This window comes from Alexandromys fortis, unplaced genomic scaffold (genome assembly GCF_014885135.2).
Source record: "Alexandromys fortis isolate MF-2015 unplaced genomic scaffold, M_Fortis_MF-2015_v1.1 scaffold_45, whole genome shotgun sequence".
Classification (NCBI taxonomy): Eukaryota; Metazoa; Chordata; class Mammalia; order Rodentia; family Cricetidae; genus Alexandromys; species Alexandromys fortis.
In genome coordinates, this window is record NW_026067926.1 from 7,971,609 (window position 1) to 7,994,894 (window position 23,286).

General features: G+C 46.2%; 1 protein-coding gene across 1 annotated transcript in view; it reads right to left on the reverse strand.

The window, feature by feature from the left end:
- Xylt1 (xylosyltransferase 1) overlaps positions 1–23,286 on the reverse strand; it is a 296,492-nt gene that overhangs the window by 49,773 nt on the left and 223,433 nt on the right. The window contains exon 6 of the mRNA XM_050143246.1: positions 3,738–3,818. Within this exon, the coding sequence (XP_049999203.1) occupies positions 3,738–3,818 (81 nt within the window). The remainder of the gene's footprint in view (positions 1–3,737; positions 3,819–23,286) is intronic.

Here is a 23,286-nt window from a genome sequence, read left to right on the forward strand (position 1 = left end):
AAAATCAAGCCAACACTCAAGAAAATGGAATCATCAAGTGATTGGTGCTGAATTTGAGCCGCTCAATTCAGTCACACCTGAAGTCAGTGTAACTGTTCCAGTAAACCCACAGGTCAGGCTTACGTCACACACTGCAAAAGAATTCTTTTTGCCACAGCACTGGTGAGGCCTGCCCACTGGGTAGAGGCAACGGGAGGTGGGCTATGGGAAGCTGAGTTCGCACACCAAGGGAAGACTTCACTAACAAAGAGCAGTAAGTTATAGGCAATAGCACACTAATTAATTTTATTACTAAATTAAACTAAAAGTATATTGTCCTTAATTCATGTAAATGAGAGAGTCCCAGCTGGGGACTTCAAGAGTGAACATAGGAACTCGTGGGCAATTTTGAAACTAGGTACTTGGCTTTAGGGTTTGGGAGGCAGCTGCTAGGAACATGTGAAGCCGCTCTGAGCCATGTAGGCACTATCTGCCCACCACTGGTGCCCCTGGATCATATGGGGTGTGTGCATCCATGCAGGACAGAGATCTGGGTGACATTCCTGCCAGTAGCATTTTGTTTTTTTGCTTACCATGGCAATGGTGTCATCATCATCACCACCATCCTTCTCCTCCTCATCATCAAAGGCCACATCTCACTTAATTCCACCCATATAGGGCTCTGGCTATTTCACTTTACTGGTGAAGGAATGGCCTCAGAGTGGTTAAGTTATACAAATGATGCAACACAGCCTCAGACACGGTAGAACCGCACTTCCTCCTAGGGGTGGGAACTCAAAGCCTATGACTTAATTGTGCTACTAAGTTACTAGTGGAACCCTTGGGAAACAGAGAGCCAAGATTAAAGAGCGATTAGCCTGAACCAGTACTACTGGGGTGAGTGTGATTTTTGTGATGTGTTTTTAAATGGATGGTTTCTTTGCCCACAATGTAAGCTGTTTGGACAAATCAGATACTATAGGCTATGTGAGGAGAAGAAGGGTTTTCTTCTCTACCTATAGGTAAGGACTTTCAATATCAGGGTCACTTTTAATAATAAACACTCTATAGAATTGCCCCCAGCTCTAATCGACAGCATGTCTTTGCTGTCAGAAAGGCCTGGGTTCAAATCCTGACATGCCATCAACTGGCCAATCTTAGAAAAATCCATTTGGGATCTCAAAGCCTCCCTTTCACTTCCTGAGAATGAAGAGATTAATTCTCAATTCTGAACTGGATAAAGCCAATATCACATGCAATGGGCGAAAAAGTACTAGGGCTTAGCAGGCCATGTATTTGTCCAGGTAGCCTCTTCACCATTGGAGGCCTGAACATGCTATGGCTAACTAGCAGGAATTCACAGAGCACTGTAGCGCCTTGGAGTTCCTTTTAAATATAATGGAGGCAGATTAGAATCAAGAAGAGGCCAATATGTGCACAATTGGCAGCTAAAATTGAAATCAAACCTTAAGAAATAATGCAACCCAAGAATTCTGGGATAACTCCTTGAAAGCTCAGGGCAGGAAACTTAATGTTTGCTTCTGTCTCTTGCTTGAGATAATAAGGTAAATTGAGTCACAGAGTCTGCCATGTCCATGAGTCATGGCAGAAATAATCTTGAACAGGGACTGTACATTCAAATCCCAACCATAACCAGATCAGAAATGGAGAAACAAGAACTGCCATGACCTAGGAAGGATGGGACTGGACTTGCTATCAGCCCTGAGAAAATTCAGACACAGAACATAGACACAAAGTCATACCAGGATTGTCATGGTTAATTGGAAATCTGCATTCTCACGGAAGATATGCTCAAATGAGCCAGCTGACCAACCAACCAACCAACCAACCAAACAAACAAACAAACAAACAACCAGACACAAAATACTAACAGGTTACAATGATTCCAAGAGCTACTATTCTGGAGTGTGTTCTGTTCAACACCAGAAACAGAGGGTGCTCAAGACTGCCTCTTTCACCAGGGTGAGACGCTGTTTGTGTACAGGTATGTGTTTATGTATGTGTGTAAATGTGTTGATGCACATGTAAGTTGGTGCAGGTGTGCACATCATGTGGCGATCACAGGAAAACTTCAGGTGTTGAACATTTTGTTTGATGAGGGATTTTCGTTGGTCTGAAATTTCATCGTGTAGCCCAGGCTAGCTGGACGGTCTCTTCCTCCCATCCCACTGGGATTACAGGTGCATGCAGGGTTTATGGAAACTGAACTCATACTAATGAAGTGAATACTTTACAGACTGAGCCATCTCCCCAAGCCAATCTCCTAGTTTTTGACACTGTTTACTCTGAATGGAAGAGGTGGGAGCTCTGAATCCTGCCTGCCTCCATCCATACCAGCAGTGGAAGGAAGTGAGGAAGACACAGACTGGAAGGCCGAACCTCTGGATTTAACTTCATGCTATCCCGAGTCTTTTAACTGGAATGTAAGTCCTTTGAGAGTCTGAAGATGCTCTTGTTCACTACTACAGCAGCACCTGGCATGTGGCTGGCATGAGGGAAGCAGCTTTTGAGTGACAGGCAGAAGGACTAAATGATGTGGGGACATCACTTTAATGCAGTCCTCAGTCTACCGATCAACAATATGAGAATTAGCCATGACTACTCGGCTCCAAGTATTACCACGATAAAAATGAACTCATAAAATTCCTGGGGAAAACAAAGATGTAAAAGGTTCTGAGTGTGCTGGGGAGATGGTGCAGCTGATAAAGTATTCACTGTGTGAGCATGAGGATCTGAGTTCAATCCCCAGAACCCATGTGAGAGATCCTGTCTCAAAAACAAAATGGTGGGTAGAACCTGAGGAATGACACTTAGGGCTGTCCTCTGTCTTCCACATGTGCACATGTACCTTCATAACATGTGCACCCCATACATACACATACACAGGTGCACGAGCCCCTGTATACAAATGTGTACCCGATACACACACATACACAGGTGCACGTGCACCTGCATAAAAATGTGTACCCCATACATACACACACACAGGTGCACGTGTACCTGCATACAAATGTGTACCCCATACATACACACAGGTGCATGAACACCTGCATACACATGTGCACCCCATAATACATACATACACAGAGGTGCATCAGTCTCTGTATACACATGTGCACCCCATAAATACACATACACAGGTGCATGTGCACTGGCATACATATGTGCATTCCATACATACACACACACAGGTGCATGTGCACCTGTATACACATGTGCATTCCATACACACACACACACACGTGCATGAGCACCTGCATACACATGTGCACCCAATACATACACATAGACAGATGCATACATACACACACACAGGCTCATGTGCACTGGCATACACATGTGCACCCCATACATACACATACACAGGTGCATGTGCACCGGAATACACATGTGCACCCCATAAATACACATACACAGGTGCATACATACACACACAGGTGCATGTGCACCGGAATACACATGTGCACCCCATAAATACACATAGACAGAAGCATGTGAACCAGCATACACATGTGCACCCGAACACTCACGCAAACGTGCATATACAGGAATAAATTCAAAAGATTTCTTGGGCGAAAAGCAGCAAGACTGCCATAAGCATCTGCTGCTCCCTGTCCTTGGCTAACAAGAGGGACCCTTGAGCTTGCACACAGGAACTTCTCTCTGGTTCTGTAGAATCAGCCTGGAAGAAAGACCTTAGGAATAGCTTTCCATTTCTGCGGTGCCCAGTGTATTACCTTGCATTGTCCCGGCCATGAGACTTCAGGAAATTCATATCTCGGTATCGGGAGAGAAAAGCCACCAACTGGTCATTTGTCCTGTGGGAACAAACAGAAGAGAAAGTCAGGGTCCTCTGTAGACCTTGGAGGTGTTGGGTCTTGCCTCCCTTCTTAGTCCTAGGAAGCAGATTTCACTCTGTTTTCCTGTTCTGACCACACCACACAGCCTGAGATGCACACTCTTGGCGGGTCCTGCCCCTGGGCCAGCCACATTATGTGAAAAGAGGCTGTATTCTAGTTTCATTCTGACTGCTGTGTTGTAACATCCCAGAAAGGGGCAATTTACGGAGAGAATGGGTTTATTTTAGCTCACAGTTTCTGGTTATTGCTCACTACCACACGCAATGGCTTGAGGCAGCTGGACACGCCACACCCACAGTCAAGAGCAGATAGGAGTGAACGCATTCACGCTCATTCGCTTTCTTGACTGACTGTGAAGCTCAGCCTGGCTTCTCCACTGTTACACGGGTCAGGACCCCCCGCTTAGCGAACGGTGACACGCACAGTGGGCTGAATCTTCCCACGGCAATTAACTTCATTCTGACTGTGACTATCCCCAGATACGACCAGGCCTGCCCAATATAAGCCATCTTCCACTACAACCGTCTTTCCAGGTGATTCCAGGATTTGTCAGGTTGAGAATTACAGCTACCAGCACAGGCTGTTCGCACATCTCTCTCCCACATACTCCACTGTGTAAGGAACCCTCAGGACAGCGCAGTGTTTTATCTGCTTTGGTATCTATGCTCAGCATTGAGCATGGTGGACAACAGTCGTCAGTATACCTGACATCATATACAGATCGGCCTCAGGGCCTTTGCACTTGCTGTGCCTGTGTCTCTTAATTTTTGGCCTGCTCTTATCATTTAGGTCTTTCAAACATCTTTTCTTCAAAAAATTTTTTTAATTTAATTTTTTAAAAAAATTAAATCTGGTCATTCCACCTAAAGTAGCCCCTGCATTCTCCTTTACCACACCACAATGCTGACTTGACTACTTTATTACCATTTGAAAGACCTCTCTTGGCTTCCTTACAACATCAGGCCCACGAGGAGAGAATCTAGGCAGATCTGGCACAGAGTAGGACCTACACTCTTGTCTGGCGAATGAATGAATGATGACGAAGGAATGCACGCACCCTGACGAGCCAATTTAGAGCCGACTCCCTCAGCACAGTGAGCAGTGAATGAATCCGAGTGCTCAATAACCACTGAGTTGTGGGTTGAGGGAGCTTTAAAAAATATGAAGCGCCACGCAAACGGATGACATTGTTCCCAGCATTGTTATCCCAAATTTATCACCATCAATCTCGGCGCTCACAGCGCCGTCACAGCTAATCAGCTTGTGCATACAGCTGTGACAGTATTTTAAAAGGCAGTCACACAGGTCTCCATCTGCCAGAGACGCGGTCGCCTCTTCCACTGAATAAACCCAAACAGGTAAATGGTGCTGATGTGACAGCCCCTCTGTCACCAGGCTGCTCGGCTTGGGCGGAGGGCTCCTTAGAGGCCAAGGGGCTGCCCGCTCTTCCAGACTGGGTGATGGAAGAAAGACACTGTACGGGAGCACAGTGAGGTTGGACCTTTTCTTTTGAATTGTGTGGTATGTGTGTGTGGTGCGCAGGTAGGGAGGGGTATGTTCTGCACGTGCCTGTAAGTGTTGGTCCAAGCACACTTGTGCCATGGCCTGTGTGTGGAGGCCAGAGGAGAGCTTTGGGTGCTCATCCCTGATGGTCTACCTTGTATGAGTCAGGGTCTCAAGTTCCCCACCATGCACACTAGTCTGGCTGGCCAGCAGGCCTTTTGGGAGCTGCCTGCTTCTGTCGGTCATCTCACAGTTGGAACGCTGGGGTTACAGATGCCCCCTAAGGCTTCTGCCTTTCTGTGGGTGCTGGAGTTTTAGACCCAGGTCTTCATGCTTTAGTAACACATGCTTTATTTACTGTGCCATTGCCCTAACCTTAATGCTGGACCGAAGAGAAGCAGGGCAGTGTCTTGGAAAGCAATGCCTAAGCTCGGGAAACAGAAGGATCTGGAAGTGAGTTCCAGCTGCACCACCACAGCCCACCATGTGTGGAAAGAATAAACAAACCACCAGACCCTCTGAACAGCGGCCTTCGGTAAACTCATTTCCTTCCAGCTGTGCAGACTTAAACACCCCAGCACACAATAAGTTTACCATGCATTTTTTTTTTTGCCAGCAGGATGGGTAGATTTAAGGGCAGAGAGTAGGTACACATTCAATGCACATTGCTCAGCTACATCTCAGTTACCTGGGCTGTTCTACCCTCAGCCCTCAACCCCTCTGGAGTAGAGCCACTCCAAACCCTCATCCACTCATTGGATGGAATATGCTGACTAACCCACAATTCTTGATGGATGAGAAAAAAAATGTAATCAATGTCCCAGGCTCTTATTGAAATAAAAACCAATGAGAAGCCAGCCATACTGGGATGGCACATGCTTGAAGAGGTTCCTGCATCTGCAGCCTGAGACCATCTGTCCTGCACAGGATGCAGTGCTCTCCTGATGTACACAGAGGTGAATCCTTGGGACAAATCCACAGGGCAAACCTTTGTGCCTGGACAGTGATAATCGAGGTGGCCAAGGTTCTGAGGTTCCCGTAGCCTGATGCTCAAAAGGGCTTCCAAGGAGCTGCTGGGGTAGCAGCAAGGCAATGTCCTTATACAGGAAAATCAGGCAGCATCTTTCCCAGCTATCTAGAGGCCAGCTACATCTCTTCGCCTCAGGCGCTCTTATTTACCAAACCCTTTGCCACACTGTGTGACAGTTCATTATTGTCGTCTGGATGAATAAAAGGACAAGTTAACCTCTGAATGGGTCTCCAGCAGCAGGAATAATAAACAGGGCCTCTTGGGAAGCTTAGGTGGGAGGACTGAAGGGGCCAAGGCCAAGCTCCAGGAGCCCCCTCTGGGAAGTCTCAGGCCTCCCAGGGTCAGCCTGCTGTGGCTCCATTTGGCAACCCCAGAAAGCTTCTTTCAGGCCTGGAGCCGGGGCCATTTTCGCATTTCCCGCTTCACCGGGTCCCCATCGGATGGGGATGAATAGGCATTTAGCGAATTTACTTAGCGATGCTTCCACATGAAATCATCTCAAAAGACAACATCTTAGGGGGAGGGAGGGTGGTCAGGTAGGGGCTTTCCAGGCTGAAACCTATGCATAAAGCCCCCTTTCAAGGCAAAACCCTACGTGTTTGGTGAGTGAGCTTGCTGCATTGACTGATGGGTGGGGTGAGGGGGGCTACTGCTTACTCCTTCTGACCAGGGAACCCTATAGCTCCTTGCCTGCCCCCTTTTTGTAACATGCCTCCCTCAATGTTAAATTCTGGTCAGCTAGTCCCTTTTCTTGCTCCAAAAGGAGAAGGGATTTGGCTGGGGAACAATTCTCCCGATTGCTCCTTTCAGGCTCCTGTCAATAATTGCCTATATATTTAGTTCACTCCAGATAGTGAACAGCTTATGATCTCCTGACATTTTACCCCATTCCAGTCTTGCTGGTTTGCACATGCATGCTCACACATGCACGCATATGCACACACACACACACACACACACACACACACACACACACACACACTCTTTTATAGAATAGTCTTTCTCCATGCAGCTCCCATCGCTCATCGTTGGGACCTATGGAACTAATTCTGCCTTCTGCTGACATGATCACAAGTTATCCACAGGTCAGTCTATCTCTTGTTGACTGCTGGTGCCCATTGCTGCAACCACTAGGGCCATGGAAATACCTGCTTCAATATGTAACATGTAACTAAATGCTGGAGCCAGCTAGCTTCTTGGCAAACACACGGGAATCAGGAGTGAATGCATAAATAAGAGAATCATAAAATAAGGTCTCAGACCGTGACCATCACTGGCTATGCACCACGATCTAGCTTCCAGGCACAGGCTTGCTCTGTTGCTACATCATTTGATATTTGCGAAGACGCCATACAGTGAGTGTCACTCTCATCCGGCAGACTGGGTGGCTACGCTCAGAGACATTAGGTCATGAAGGAAGTGCAGAACCAGGCTTGGGACCTGGTTCTGATGTTATGGCTGATGCTCTTGATAAATAACCCACTCCGCAAATGTCACAGAGTGAATGATGGGTGAGTTCCATCTCAGGAGTAGAAGAAAAACTACAGGTGCAGGAAGAGGCTACCCTTGCAGACTTGTCTTCAATTCAGAGGCCACTATGAGAAACACCACACCGGCGGCTGGAGTGATGGCTCAGCAGTTACCAGCACTGGCTGCTCTTGCAGAGGATAGGGTTTGGTTTCCAGCACCTTCATGCTAGCTCACAATCACCTAAAACTCCAGTTCCAGGGAATGTGATCCTTCTCCCCGTTTCTGGCCCCCGTAGGCACTGCACACACGTGGTGAAAACATATTCAAACAAAACATTCATACACATAAAAAATCTTCAAGAAAGAGAAAGAAACACTGTATTCAGGCCTCACACAAGATCTACTGAAATAAACTTGACTTCTTTTTTCTTTTTGAATGTTCGTGTGCGTGTGTGTGTGTGTGTGTGTGTGTGTGTGTGAGAGAGAGAGAGAGAGAGAGAGAGAGAGAGAGAGAGAGAGAGAGAACCGTATGGAGGCCAGTGGTCAGCTCAGGTGTCCCTCCTTTGCACTGTCCACCTTGATTTGTTTTGTGTTTTGGGAACAGGGTCTGTCACTGGACAGGAAGGAGACTGTCTTGGCCAGTGAGTCCCAGGGATCTGTCTGACTTCATTTTCACAGTGCAGCGATTACAAGCATGCACCACCACACCTAATGGGTACTGATCTCAGGTTCACATCCTTGTGCAGCAAGTACAATACCCACTGACCCATATTCCTGGCTTGGGATCAATTTGACTTCTTATGGTTTCCACGTGATATATACGCCCCTGTCAGTTTGAGAAACTCTGCTCTGCTGAGTATGAAAGGCAGTGACGGGTCTCTTCTTTCCACTGGTCCCCGAGGGCCCTTCTGGATGCCTATGCTTACAGGGAGTGCCTTTCATCTCTATAAGGCATAAACCTCGGGTGCTGGGAGTATTAAATAGAACCATGCATGTAAGACCTCTGTAATAGCACCTGGCACAGGGTAAGTCTTTGACAAATGTTAGCTGTCATTTAATAGCATCATTGCCATCTCCAACATCAGATACTTAAGACATTTTGATCCAGGGAAAGCAATGAAAGGAACCAACTTGACTCTGACTCCGGGGGAGGGCTTTCTGTGATTAAGACCCACAGAATATTCTGCCGAGCACAGAGGAGGAAATAACCCTTTGAAGGGATTTGTTCTCATCTCCACTACTGTAACAGGTAGGGGATGTCTCCTGGAGGACGTGACACCATTTTCATGGCCATAACTCTGAATAGAGAGACTTGTATGATGGAGGAATAGCTCTGACATTCCCTCAGCCGCCAGAATCTTAGGTTCATGAAAAAAGGTACCCTGTGTCTACAGAGTCAGAGCCATACAAGGTTGGTGTGCTGACAGTGATTGAGAGTTGGGAAGTCCGGATCAGCTCAGTCTCTACTGGGTGAGAGTCCAGAACAGATCTGTCTGCATGTCCTTCCAACCACTGTTCTCATCCCAGACCATTTTCCCAAGGCTGGATGCTGAAAGGGTCCCCAAGGGTGAGGTTGGTAGACTGAAGCCAAGGTGATACACCATGGGGCATTTATGAGTGCTGGAATTCAACCCCTTGGCACTGGGTATGGCTGCAGTGGGCTGGTCATTGTGCGGCAGAAATGTACATGCCAGGTGTAGGATGGGTGTGTGTGTGTGTGTGTGTGTGTGTGTGTGTGAAGAGCGGTGAGCTGGGATAGAAGAGTTGGAGGCATCTCTATTCTGAGCTCTGAATGGATAGGACTGCTTCAACATCTAGCTCTAGTATGGTACACTGTCCATAATTTCTTTATATGTACATTTAGTGTGTGTGTTTGTTGCATACAAGGCAAGAACTGTATCACTGAGCTATCTCCCCAGGCCTGCCTGTTTAATTCAGACATCATTTTACTTTCACCCTAAGCAACAATATTCACAGCACTTGACGTTATCATCTTCATCCCATCTTTTTCATTGTGTCGAAATAACATAAATAACACAGACCTTGCAGCTTCACTATTTGAGGTATACAGCTCAGTTGTAACGAGTACAGTTATACTGCAGAATAACTGTGAGCACTGCTCTTTAAGTCCTGCAGAATCAGCTCCCCTTTCCCCCTTTCTCAGCCCCTTGCAATTAGAATTTTCTTTTGTTTTTGTGGATTTGATAACTCGCTATTTCATAGATGTTGAATGATAGAAAATTTATCTTTGTGCAAACAGCTTGCTGGGCTTCATTTGTGCTGTAGTGTGTGTTGGGATTTCTTTCTTCTTTTAGGTTGAATCTGACATACCACATTTGTGATTTTTTTAAAGCTATACATGAACAGACAACAACTATCACTCATCTATACGTATCCCAAGCAAACTCAGCAACCATGGATGCCAACAGAAGACTCAACTGCTCTGACTAATGGAGTCCTAGGATGTGCTATTCTAATTTTAAGACTGGGTAGTTCTTGGTAAATGAAAATGAATTCTTACCCCAAACACAAGGCTCCACCAAAGGACGTGCATCTGCTGGAGGAAAAAGGCAGACACTACAGAACTAAGAAACTGATCCTTTCATGAAAAGCCAAGAATTCAGGAAGCAGTGAGGAAGTGCTAACAGTGACCTTTTAATACTGTGTGTTCATACACACATGTGTGTTGCTCCCTGTGCCTCTGCATGCATAGAGGACAGAGGAGGAGGAAGTCAGGAATATTCCCTTACTGCTCTCTGTCTTATTCCTCTGAGGCAGGGTCTCTCACTGAACCTGGAGCTTGATATTTTCCATCTAGACTGGCAGCTAGCAAGCCCCAGAGATCCTATTGTCTCTGCCCAGTCAAGTACCGGGGATGCAGAGGTGCTTGTGGCTACGCCCAGCTTTGTACATGGGTGCTGAGATCTGAATGTGGATCCTCATGCTTGCACAGCAAGCATACTCACCCATTGAGCCACCTCATAACCCCCTACTCCTTCCAAGTTTTTAATTGTGGAAGTTTAGATTGAAGTGAGATGAAGAACTGGCTATCTGCCATGGATGTGGGGACAGAGATGCTAACTGTAAAGGGGGTGGATAGGGCATCCTGAAGAGACTAACAGGCACTTGGCAGTGAGGGTGGTCTGGCCAGGTAGGCTGGCCAGGCTGGTGTTAAGTCTTCTTCCTTTCTCATAGTATCAACAATGAAAGAGATCCTAGAGGTCAACATCACCTCACAGCAAAGTGTAAATGACCTCTTGTTGGATTGGGGTATGGGGTGGGGGCAGAGCTGCCCTCCATGCCTGGGGCCGCTGGTGCCTGTTAGGTAACAACACTGGAGTTTCCCATCTAGATGTGGGGGCAGCACCTTGGACAGTACCTCCGAGGCCCCTGGCTACAGTCACTTGCAGGCAGAAACTTTGAGTCTAGATCCCTTCAGTTCCTCCAGGACTGACACATCGTAGGTGCTCACAAACATTCACTGCTATGCTTGCGAAGTGCCCAAGGGGAGTGCCATCATAATGGTTCAGCTCTTGCTGCTGTCCTAGTCACATGTCTGTCCCATTGGCATGAGGTCATTTCATACTTGTTTGTCAGAAGAACAGATGTCCTGAAATCTAAGAGTACCATCCCTGGCTTTTACATCCCAGCCTTTGCCCGTTCCAGGAATTCACCTTTCTGTTTCTGCATAGAGAACCAGGGGAGACTTAGAACAATGAATCCCAGGCTCAAGGAGCTTGTGAGACTATGCATCAAAATGACACTTGTAGAACCACCTCCCTTTGCTTCCTTACCATTGCTAAGTGCTCATCTCTTTAAATATCATTACAAGCCTATGCAGCAGGTGCTTCCGCTATAAAATGAAGTATGTCCGGAAATGAGGCAGTGGCTCATCTAAAGTCATAGGGAGACTGAATGAAACTAAATACCTCAGCACCCTGCAGCAGTCAAACACGCATCAATTCCACTTTCCAAAATGTGGGTAAGGTTTATTGATGTAGCTCTTTCTTTAGAAACAGGACAATGGCCACCTTATAAAGTCTCACACTTCATTTTTGGGTGTTGCTTACTGGACACAGCTGACAGCAGAAGTTGACACAGACACAGTGCAAGGTTTGACCTTCTCCATAGCCCACCTTAAACCCGAAGCTGCCATCTCTGTGTCCCCTACTGGATATCATCTGAGTGGATTGAGGCCTCTCTGTTTACATGGTTTATTTGAGATTTATAGGGCCGAGACGCTTCTGAGCCTCACTGCTTAAGGCTCCTGATCTTTTTTAGCATATTCATTAATGACATCTTCCCATGAGGGAAACCAGGAAACCCAGGACTCTAGAAGAGAAAAGGGAAGTTTGGGGCTGTCTGAAGACCAGCAGAAGCGAAGGATTCGGGGACTAAAGCCAGCGCCACGTACAAATTTAATCAAGCTTTGCATAGTAGATACTGGGGGATTGTTTGGAGAGTTCCGGGTGCTGGATTTGTTCCTGGAGGCCATAGGTATAATAACAGCACCATGGGCACCCAGGAGGAGTGAACAGGTAAACACACCATCCTGCCTCCAGACTCTGCTCTCTCCCACTAGGCGTTCACTGGATCTTTCTAAACCGTGAGTCTTGTGTGCCATCTCTTCCACCTACTGCCCTTCGGGGACTCTTTAAGAAACCTAAGCCAGCACACTAACTACTTAGCAAGGTGCACAAGATGCTCACAGTCAAACTTTGGAACTACTTGACTTGAAGCTTTCTAACTGCTCTACCCTCTTCCCTAACAGGTCCTTCCTGTGACACACACGTGACAGGAGTGGGTGGCAGCCGCTACCATGATACAGCAAGGTCCTTGTGGTATAGGTGAGTCGCAAGCAACCAAAGGAATCATGAGACACATACCCAAAGCATACCAAGGAGTACGTGGGGACTGTCCCTCCCTCCACACAGGCAGCAGTCTGGAGAGCCACCTGGATAATAAACCCAATCACTGTTAATTGGATTTACCTTTTTGTTACTGACGACAATGATATGGTACTAAAGCATGCTCGTTGCATTTGAAGGGACCTGCAAATCATTCTGCAAAGCTTCGACATCTTCACAGAGCTTTTGAGAGAAGCACACTTCTCATTTTAAACACACATATGCCATCTGAAGAGGCTGTTTATCTGATGTTCCATCAGTGAGAAATCTGAGCACACTAGTCCTCCCTCAAGATGGCGGTGATGGAAAGGTGACTGACAGCACCAAGAGGCCCAGTTGGATCCGAGGCTGCTAGAATCATGAACCAATTAGATTTCAGCCTGCTGTGGTAGCACGTGCCTGTGATGCCAGCCCTCTGGCAGCTGAGGTGGGATGATGGCATGAGGCCAGCCTGGGCTATGTAGTGAGACCTGTCTTCAAACCAATAGAGTATTTAAATATGCCATTCAGCCTGGCTTGGAGGCATACACACAAAGCACATGCATGTGTACATGAAGTCAATTTGTTAATTACATATTACTTCTCTATAATCTGATTTTCTTCACATGTCATGAGACACATCAAATAAGCAGAATATTTGGTTAGACAAATTCTATCTCCCCATAGGTCCTAGTCAGCTTTAACTGTCAACTTAACCCAGCCTAGAATCACCTGTGGAAGGAATCTCAGCTGAGGGACTTTCCAGATATGACTGGACTGTGGGGCAGATCCATTTGGGTGATTGTCTTGACTGTTTACTGATGTAGGTCAGGTGTCCCTGGGTTGTATAAGGAAGCTGGTTCAGCACAAGTCTGCTACCAACCTGCAAGAGCATATCTCCCTCCACACAGCCTGCCTCTAGTTCTTGTGTGAATTCCCGGCCTTCCTTCCTTCAAAGATACATTGTGAGCTGTAAGCTGAAATAAAGGCCTTTCCTCCACAAGTTGCTTTCGGTCATAGTGTTTTACCACAGCAATCAAAACTCTAAGTTAGGCCTCAGGCTCCTCTTTTGAGCCCATTGCTCAGCACAAGTGCTCCATTCCAGAATGAGATTCATTCCATACTGTCTCCTATGTAGGGAATGCTCTTTCTTTTCTTTGTCTGACAAACTCTGGATTGTGTGTGTAAGAACTAGATTAGTGTTCCTATGCTATTTCAACTGAGCAGGGCTAGACCGAATGGCTTCTCAGCAACACTGAATTGTATTGACGAGCTCAGCTTTCTTTCAGTGGTGTAGATGCAAATGGGTTGTCACCATTCATACTCCTCTGGGCTTGCTCAGTAGTGACGTACTACACTCACTGGTCCATCTCAGTGTCACCATCAGTAGTTACCTACTATACTCACTGGTCCATCTCAGTGTCACCACAAAAGCACTTCTGTAGTCACAACCACCACACAGTGGGATTTGGAGTGGGTAGTCTAGTACAGAGTTGACGTCATGTTTATAAAGAGTTATGTTTACGGCCCTACCAGTTGGCTGTGCAGCTGTGAGCATGTCATCTTAGCTACTTAATACTTGATGTCCTCATGTTTACAACTAGGAGTCGTAATACATCCTGCCTCATAGGACAAATAGAACAAGAAGGAGTTATCCATTGCTTGCAAATGAAAATCCAAGCTCACAAAAAGTTGGTACTAGAAGTGGGATAGTAAATGCTAGTCAGCTACAAACCACAGAGATGTGATATCAGCTGGGTAGCCTGGCCCACAGAACGCTAGATGTTATAATCACCACTACTGCAGTGGAACGGTGTCTGCACGGAGCTAGTTTCCAGAACACCAGGACAGGATCAGTTTGGATAAAAGCCTGGGGTAGGGCTGAGCCAAAAGGCAGGTGACTCTCCATGGCTCACCTTGCCCTCCTTGGGCAGCCTGTGAAGTCCACTAGCCTCTCTGAACTGGATCAAGGTCACAATGTCTCCCAAGGCATCAAGGAAGCCACACACACTTCCATAAAAAAAACAAACCCTGTGGCCACATCTGTAAACTTTGTGTAGACACAGATGTTTGCTCCAGAGAGACTCTAGTGGTCCAGAAAGGATGCATCCAATACAGTCTCCACCTACTAGTTCTTAAGGAGGCTTGTTTGCCTCAGAACTGAAGAGAAAATTTAAAAGGCCAGAATGTGTGAGTAGAATTGGCAATGTGACAGTTCTCAGGGACAGGACATTTTAGAAATTAAAAAAAAAAGAATCCATGAGATCTATCAGTAGTTATTAGACTGTACCTCTCAGTCTCCAATCTCTGCCAAGGAGCTGAGGCCTCAAGACAGCTGGCTAGGGGCTTCTCTGTAGACTATACACTTCTAGCCATTTCTATACTGGGGTCATAGAAGGAATTTACAGCAAGCAAAAAAGATTTAGAGGTTTAAACATGAAAGTTCAGCAAGCCTAAGAGTCTAGCTCTTTTTTCTTTTTGAAAGAGGGAAGATGGTATGTTTTTCCTTTGAGCAGTATTACTCTCTTCTGAACATGGGGGATCATAGCATAACATGCCAGACACCACGGTTTGTAGGATAAAAGAGAGATTCCGGGCTACACTGTCAGCATGGGCACCTGGAACACAGAATGCACTCCATGTATGTTAGTCCTGCTCTTTCTGTACATTAGATGCTTGTTTTTGGCCTTCCCCTCCACCAGGCCTACCTGCTCAATGTCTGGAGTCCCCAGGAAGCTTTCTATCAGCTGCGTGCTCTCTGCTCCTTTGGGAAGTGTGATTTCCCAGCCTCTCGACGGGTCAGACTCTGACCTGAGCACAGGTTAAGTTTATGCTCTTTGCCTCCGACTGTGCTTTCTGGCTTCAGAAACAAATTCTGCTTTCTAAAACCGAGTTCCTCTTGAGTAGGATGGAGCCATTTTCATGGGAAAATTGAGCCCCGGTTGTTTGATTGACTGTGAACTCACACATCCCGGTTCTTTGGTCAAGGTTACTCATTTACAGGAATATCTATCCCTTCCCAAAGAGTTATTTACTCAGGGTCAATATCTTAGCCTGGATCCTTGGGTGGCTCCATGGCAACCTACACAATGTTTGCTAACAACAACAAAAAATTTAATAAATGCCATCAGGTGCCGTATCAGAGCCCTGTGCTAAGAAAACAGTGCTCCAAGCACACGGATCACTGATGGGGTATTTTTCATATCTCCGGGTATACACATGGTTATATTGGGAAACAGGGTCATACGGTAAATTGAAAAGCAGGACCTACGCCAGACGAAGGAATAGCACACACTTGCATTGTTTTTGCTGCTGCTATCTCATTAATTCCTTCAGCAAACATGAATGTTAGACTTCTGATGTGTCAGGAACTGTTGAAGATGCTGAGAGAATAGTCATGAGGGGGACGGAGGCCCCATGAGAATGAGGTCTGATATGGCAGGCCCTGGATTACCTCATCTCTCCCAATCAGGAATGGGACTAGTCACGAGCATCCTTGCAAGAGCCAAATCTGATCACGTTCTCCATAGGAGGAGAGAAGCTGTGGCAGAGGAAGGGCTAGCAGACAGCCTGCACCCAAACTGGACAACCGTAACGGTTGCTTGATGCACACAGACATGTTTGATGATATTCCTAAGGCTGGGCCAGGCTCCTGAGATGGTACTTACGGACTCGATTTCTTTTATGCTGAAGAAAATACATGGGTGGGTCTAGCAGAGATGAGGCAAGTGAGAGACAGCTAGGTGAGCCGTGGTTCTGCAGGAACACTGCAGTGAGCTGACCTGCGTTTGAAGCCTGCCGCTACCGCTGTCTTACAGGCTACTTTTCTAAGCCTCAATTTTCTTGTAGGAGTCAGGCCAAGAATGAATGAGCCCCTGTGTGTGAAAGGCACAGCTCAGAGCTTGGCTCATGATTATTCCTTGGTTATGATAGCTCTTGTGACTTATGTGACTTTGAGAGCGAAAGAAGAATGGCTGGTTCCATTCCCCCAGCTCCGGCATACCACGCTATGACACACGGACATTAAGGAAACCATGGTCAAGAGGTTACTCAGCAAGCTGAGCCCAGGCTCTGTGGTGGCTCCTGAAATAATGACCACACGTGGTCTAGCGCATGCAAACACATAACATGCGCTGTGAATACTCATCCCAGAAACTAGTCCTCTATGTGTGTGTGTTTTGAAGTGTTTGTGTTGAAATCGTTCTCTTCCTACATTATCTCCTTACTGTTTTCTCCCCTTTCCTCTTAGGTAGCCAAGCCACATATACTGAAATATCATCCTTTGCAAAAGAATTAAAAAACACGCTTGCAAACAAAACTTCTATGCAAATGTTCACAGCAGCTCTATCCAGATGTGGAAACAACCCAAACACCCATCAATGTGTGCAGATGGGTGAACAGATTGTAGTATAGCCATTTAATGGAATATTATTCACCTATAAATGGAATGAAATACAAATAATTGGTATAACATGGATTAACCTTGGATATGTTACAATAAGTGAAAGAAGTTAGAGACAGAATGCCGCATATGATTTTGATAAATATGAAATATACAGTAACCAAATCTTGGTGGATGCCAGGGTTTGGAGAAGGGAGATCATGAGAGTAGCTGCTAAATGGGCACCAACGCCGAGAACTAGAGGTGATGCCGGCTGCACAATAATGAAGGTCCTGTGGGTTTTATGCTGCATGCACTTTGCCACAACAAATAGAGTAGTTGAACCTAAACAATTCAAAATGGAAAAGAAGGCTATCAGTGCATAGCTGTAGTAATGACCATGGTGCAGCATACGTAGCTCGAATAAATGACATATATTATGAGTTGAATATCCACAGCATCTTGGGTGGGCACCAGGAGCCTCTCCTACAGTAGAGCAAATGCAGCTTCTCAGTACCAGGGAAACTGTGTCCCTCCGAGAGTGACAGCAGTAGCCTATGTAACCGTGGAGCACGCACGCTAATACACTCCCGGCTGTTAACATGCTCCCTCTTTTACCCTCCCAACAGAGACCAAGGCTGCTGTTTAAACCCATTTCACAGAGGAAGAAGTAATGAAGGACTTAAGGACATGTACCCTGCTAGACAGACTGCCTGTAAACAGGAATGGAGAGTTGGAGCAGACCACCTGAACTCAGACTCTCTTGAAACAGAGGCTGACTGCTTGGTTTAGTTACGGAAAGTGAAGGGAAGTGGGTAGCTGATGTCCTGTCTCTTAGAGGACAGGGACTGATAAGCACAGGACATCAAGGGCTTGTGTGGGATTCAGACTCTGATGCCAGGAGGTTCCTGTGTCTCCCAGGGCTTCTAGGTGCTGCTCAGCCTCCTCTAGCTAAACAGAGAAAGAGCTGAACCAACTGCAGGATTTACGGGGAACCCAGTATGGCTCACTGTTGAAATGGACCCTCTGGCTCTTTTGATGACCCCTGTTTTTAGTGGTAAGATGGGAAAGTGCCTCTGGCAGGGACAATTAAGTAAAGACAAACCTGTAAAATTTGTAAAAACAACTCCTCAGGGATGTTTCTACTAACTTTGGTTTAAAAGCGTGCAGCAATGCATGGAATGGCATGGCCTTGGCATCTCTTTTCCTGCTGAGACAGTAGCCACCAAAGTCACTGTGGAGTTGTACGAGACACCCAGAGTGCTCACACCTGCTCTCACTCCTGTGGCACTCAGAAGGTGTCGGGAGCAGTGGCAGGCACCGAGGGCATCGTGATGGATAAACAGACGTGTTCGTTGCCCTTTCAGATCTGCTAACATAGAAGGGTCGTCGCTCTCTGACTCCATCACTGTCACCTGCTCCCTACACTCTCTCAGCTAAGCAGGGGCCTCACACCTGCCAGCTGAATCTTCACAGCCAAAGCAGAGGTGGGCGACTAGGCTCACCCCGTTCTTAGATGATTGAACGGAGGCAAGGGGTGGCCAGGCAATCTGCCCAAGGATGCACAGCCAGTCAGTGTGACAGGCATCCGAAACTTGAACTTTGACCCTACTGTCTGTGCAAACCCATCTTTGGTTGCACTTCCACGATGGCCTGACCATTTGAAAGGTTCCGCCAGGGAGGAAAGAATTTTTCCTTTCTTTTCTTTTTTTGAGAAATACTATAAAAATTTACTATGCATATAAAGAGGCAGTTTATTTATTTTTTCCTATCCCAAGTGTGTATATTTTACATTTTTCTTTTTAACAATTAAATTTCTTACATTTATTTTATATTCCTATCTCAGTTTCCCCTTCCTCTTCTCCTCCTGCTCCCTCCCCCCACCACCCTTCTGCCTCCCACCCCATCCATTCCTCCTTTGTTTCTGTTCAGAAGGAACAAGCAGGAGGAGGTAATGTTTAGGTTCAGCTTAATTTTTATTTTTTAATCTGGGAACAGGGTGTGTAAAATATCGGCTGCTACAGATAACCCCAACACACGGAAGAACAGGGTGTGGAGCATAGCCATACTGTATGCCCCTACCAGCACGGCCTGTGCTATATGGTATGGATCTACTTGTGTAGTCTGGGCTGTACTGTGCATATCTACCCTCATAGCCTGGGTGAGCTACACTGTACTTATTCACTTGGGATATACTGTACCTGTCCCCTTTCTTAGACTGGGATAAGGCCTACCCGTCTGCACAATCTGATATATACCATTCCTATCCACCTGCACAGCCAGGGCTAACAGAAAAAAAAGAAAAGCTTTCCAATTTCGCCTCCTCTGGAACCTGGCAAAGTTTTCTACTTTTTCCCCTACCATTTGCCTTCTTGCCAAACAACTATCAGGACCTGAGTTACTCTCAGTATGGAACTTTGCAATTAAAAAAAAAAAAACAAGGGGGCTGGAGAGATGGCTCAATGGTTAAGAGCACTGGCTGCTCTTCCAGAGGTCCTGAGTTCAATTCCCAGCAACCACATGGTGGCTGACAACCATCTGTAATGAGATCTAGCACCCTCCTCTGGCGTGCGGGCATACATGGAGGCAGAATGTTGTATACTTAATAAATAAATAAAGAAATAAATAAAAAAAAACAAAACAAAAAAAAACTCCCAAAGGCTTCTGTTGCTGTTAGAATAAACTCTGGTCTTTAACACAGATCTCAAGGTCCTCTATGGTTTGACCACCTTCCTTAATGGCTGTATTCTGTTGGCTGGCTTCATTGCCATGTCCTAATACATAAGCCCTCTTTCATTTGCTCTGTGAGCTATCTTCTCTCCTGCCTTAGGACCTTTGGATGTGCAGCCCCTGCTGCTCCATTTATCACTCAGTTTTTTCCTCTTATTTCAACTCTTGGATCAAAGGTAAATAATTTTCCAGGGAAGTTTCTCTGCACCCTTAGAATAGAGGAGGTTTCCTGCTTGCCATTTTACTTAAAATACATGTGGATTTCTTTTGCAATAATGTCATAAAAGTATAATTCTTTAATGGCCTGATCAGTGTGTCCTTTGAGGGCAAGGGTCTTAGGTCATGCAGATGTCAGGCTCACTGTAGGTCTCTGCTAAAGTGATAGTTGACTTGATGGTATGAGTGAACAAATGAATGAGCAGAGAGACTTTAAAGCTGATGTCACTAAAATGTATTTGGTTTTTAACACATTGGTTAAAAGTCTTTCTTTCTTTGAAATGACATTGCAAACTGCAGGAGACTCCAGAGACCAATTACAGAAGAGGAGCTTGCACACACTGAGGCAGAGGGACACAAGACCTACCAACTTACAGAAAGAAGCCCAGAAGCGTAGGTCTGGCTACTCTGGGAAATCTTGGAGCATTTGGAAACACTAAGGCATTAGCCAGAAACATGACTATTTAGCCAAGAAGTGAAGTGTGTGTGTGTGTGTGTGTGTGCATCTGTGCGTGTCTGTGTGGTGGGCACAGAGATCTGGGGTAAGTGCTGAAACCAAAGAGCGCAATGAGCGTTGGCATCAGTGTCGTTAACCTTTTTGGTTCTGGCTGAGGATGTTGGCACAGGGTGAAATGTATTGCCAACTAGTACCAGGTATTAACGATGGGATTTCATAGAGATGGTTGGCTCTGGCTGACTTTTACAGCAGGGGGCTAGACTGAACTGAAGACATGAACCTGCAAGCCAGCTGTCTTTCCTTTCTTGGCTGGCTCTGGTAGGACAGCCTGATGATGGGAGGGATGTATTTCACAAGCTGCATCTAAGTTAGAAATAAAGACTGGAGGAGATCACTGGGATACATGAGTTGTTGCTGTTCAAGGGTGGAGGAGAGACCAGAGGGCACTGGGAATGTGCCATCCTCTGTCTGAGATCCTGATCCCTTGAGGGGACTAAAAGCTGGCACATGCACTGAAGGAGTCATTCACAATGCCATGCAGAGAAGAGTGAGTGGTCAGAAGCTAGACTTGCAAAGGTTGCCATGTGTATAGAACAAGGCCATTATCTGAAACGTGGGAGATGTAACAGGGTGAGCTAGCAGAGGGGCTGCAGATCATGGCCCGTTGCTGTAAATTAAACTTTATTGGAGCACAGTGACAACCATTCACTTACTTATTTGCACGTGGAAGTAAGCTTTGTTGCTGTAACAGTGAGTTTCATCAATACAGAGACCAATGATCAATGTAGTTCACAGGACTGATTATCCGCTCTTCATAAAATCCAGCTCAGGGCTGGTGGGACAGCTCAGTGGGTAAAGAGCTTGCTGTGCAAACATAGATCTGAGTTTGGATCTCCATGGTGGTGTATGCTAGCAATGCCAGCACTGGGAAATAGACAGGACAAGCCAACCACCAGCTCGGCCCCCAGCCAGTCAGTCCAGCTAATCAGTAAGTTTCAGGTCTAGCAAGAGACACTGTCTCAAAGAATACAGTGGAGAGCAATTGAGGAAGACACCTGGCTTCAATCTCTATCTGAGCACGCGCGCACATGCGTGTGTGAACACACACACACATCTAGTCAATCTCTTATCCAATACAATGTGTTTCTCCATTTGCCTTCTCTGTGTTTGGTTTCCTCCGATTTGTGAGGTGGGGGTCTCACATTTCCCAGGTTGGCCTTGAGTACTATCTGTAGCTGAGGGGGAAGGGTGACCTTGAGCTCTTGAACATTCTAGCATTTCCACAGGATCACAGTGTCTTCCTAGATTCCGGTAGTTTTCCTCACAAACATTTCTACTCAGTGTTTTACCCATTTGCTGTCCATGGGCCTCACAGACATGCACCATCAAAGAGCTACCCGGTCCCAGTACCCGGCAAAGTGACTTACACACACACACACACACACATACACACAGTAGGCACTCAATAGAGACTTTCTGAATGATCCAAGAGCCACTTACTAATGGTGTTGTTGCTAATTTAACGTTTTTTTATTTAATTAGCTGATTTTTTAAGGAAGAGTTCTAGCTCAGGAATGTTGGGCGGGGTGCATTAGTTCTTCCTTACATGTGTTAACATAGTGAAGTGTCCACATTTTTAGGTGTTAACAGAGCTAAGAGTCCACGCTTTTATGTGTTAACATAGCTAAGTGTCCACGTTTCTGTGTGTTAACAGAGCTAAGCGTCCACGCTTTTATGTGTTAACATAGCTAAGTGTCCGTGCTTTTAAAACTCACCAGTGTCTCATGCAAACTAGAGCAGCCTGTGGACCATGCTCAAGAATCAGGGCTTAGTGTCAAGGACATGGGAGGATCTACGTCTGTGCTGTGGCTTTCGGCAGGTGGACAAGCGCTCGGTTCCTAATCTCATAAACAGAAACAATGCAGCTCTCCCTTGCTAGATGGCGAAGCAGTTAAGAGAGACAGGAGACCTTTAGCACCCTTGGAGATGGAAGCACCGTGTTCAGGACTGTCATGGGAAAGAACTGATTCCTGCCGTAGCTCAGTTCAAGACAAAGCTGTAAGTCTTGGTCTTGCATCTACTCCTCTCTCTGAAGCCCATCCACTACATTGCCTCAGCTGCCTAAATCTTCCACCGTACCTTTGAAAGCGAGCTGAGTTAATGGAACTCTTTAGTTGCAGGTGTCCAGAGAAAGCAATGTTTAAAAAGAACTTTCTAGAAACTTCCCCAGGGTAGCAAACTTTTAAACAAAGATTGACTCTGTAATCAAAAATTGTCTGGCCTTAAACCAGAGTCTAGCAGCACAAGGAGGATAATTGAGAGAGGGGTGGCAGTGTTTGTGCCCCTGGCAGGATTTGCCAAGTAACGTTGAGCGATGAACACAATTAAGCAGGGCCAAGGAGAATCCTTCTCCAGAGAAGGCAAGGTAGCAGCTTTTGGAGAAGACTTTTACTCCTGGGTATAAAAACACAACACTCGTGCTGACATTACATGTCACCTTCCTCCATGGAAAAGCTGGCTGGCATGGTCACAGGCCTTCTCCTTCTTACCCTCCACTCAGTCACAAGCCAGTGTTAAGGGGACCAGCTCAAGTCCAAATCCCAGTTGCCTGGATTAGTGGGCTGTTCTACAACTGATGGGCAGGAGTGCGTCTCACAGTGATGGCACCTTAGATCCAAGCCATGACCATTTCTCTAAGCTGGTGACCAGTCCAGATGTCCAATCCATTTTTGGACACTGCCAAGAGTACTTGGG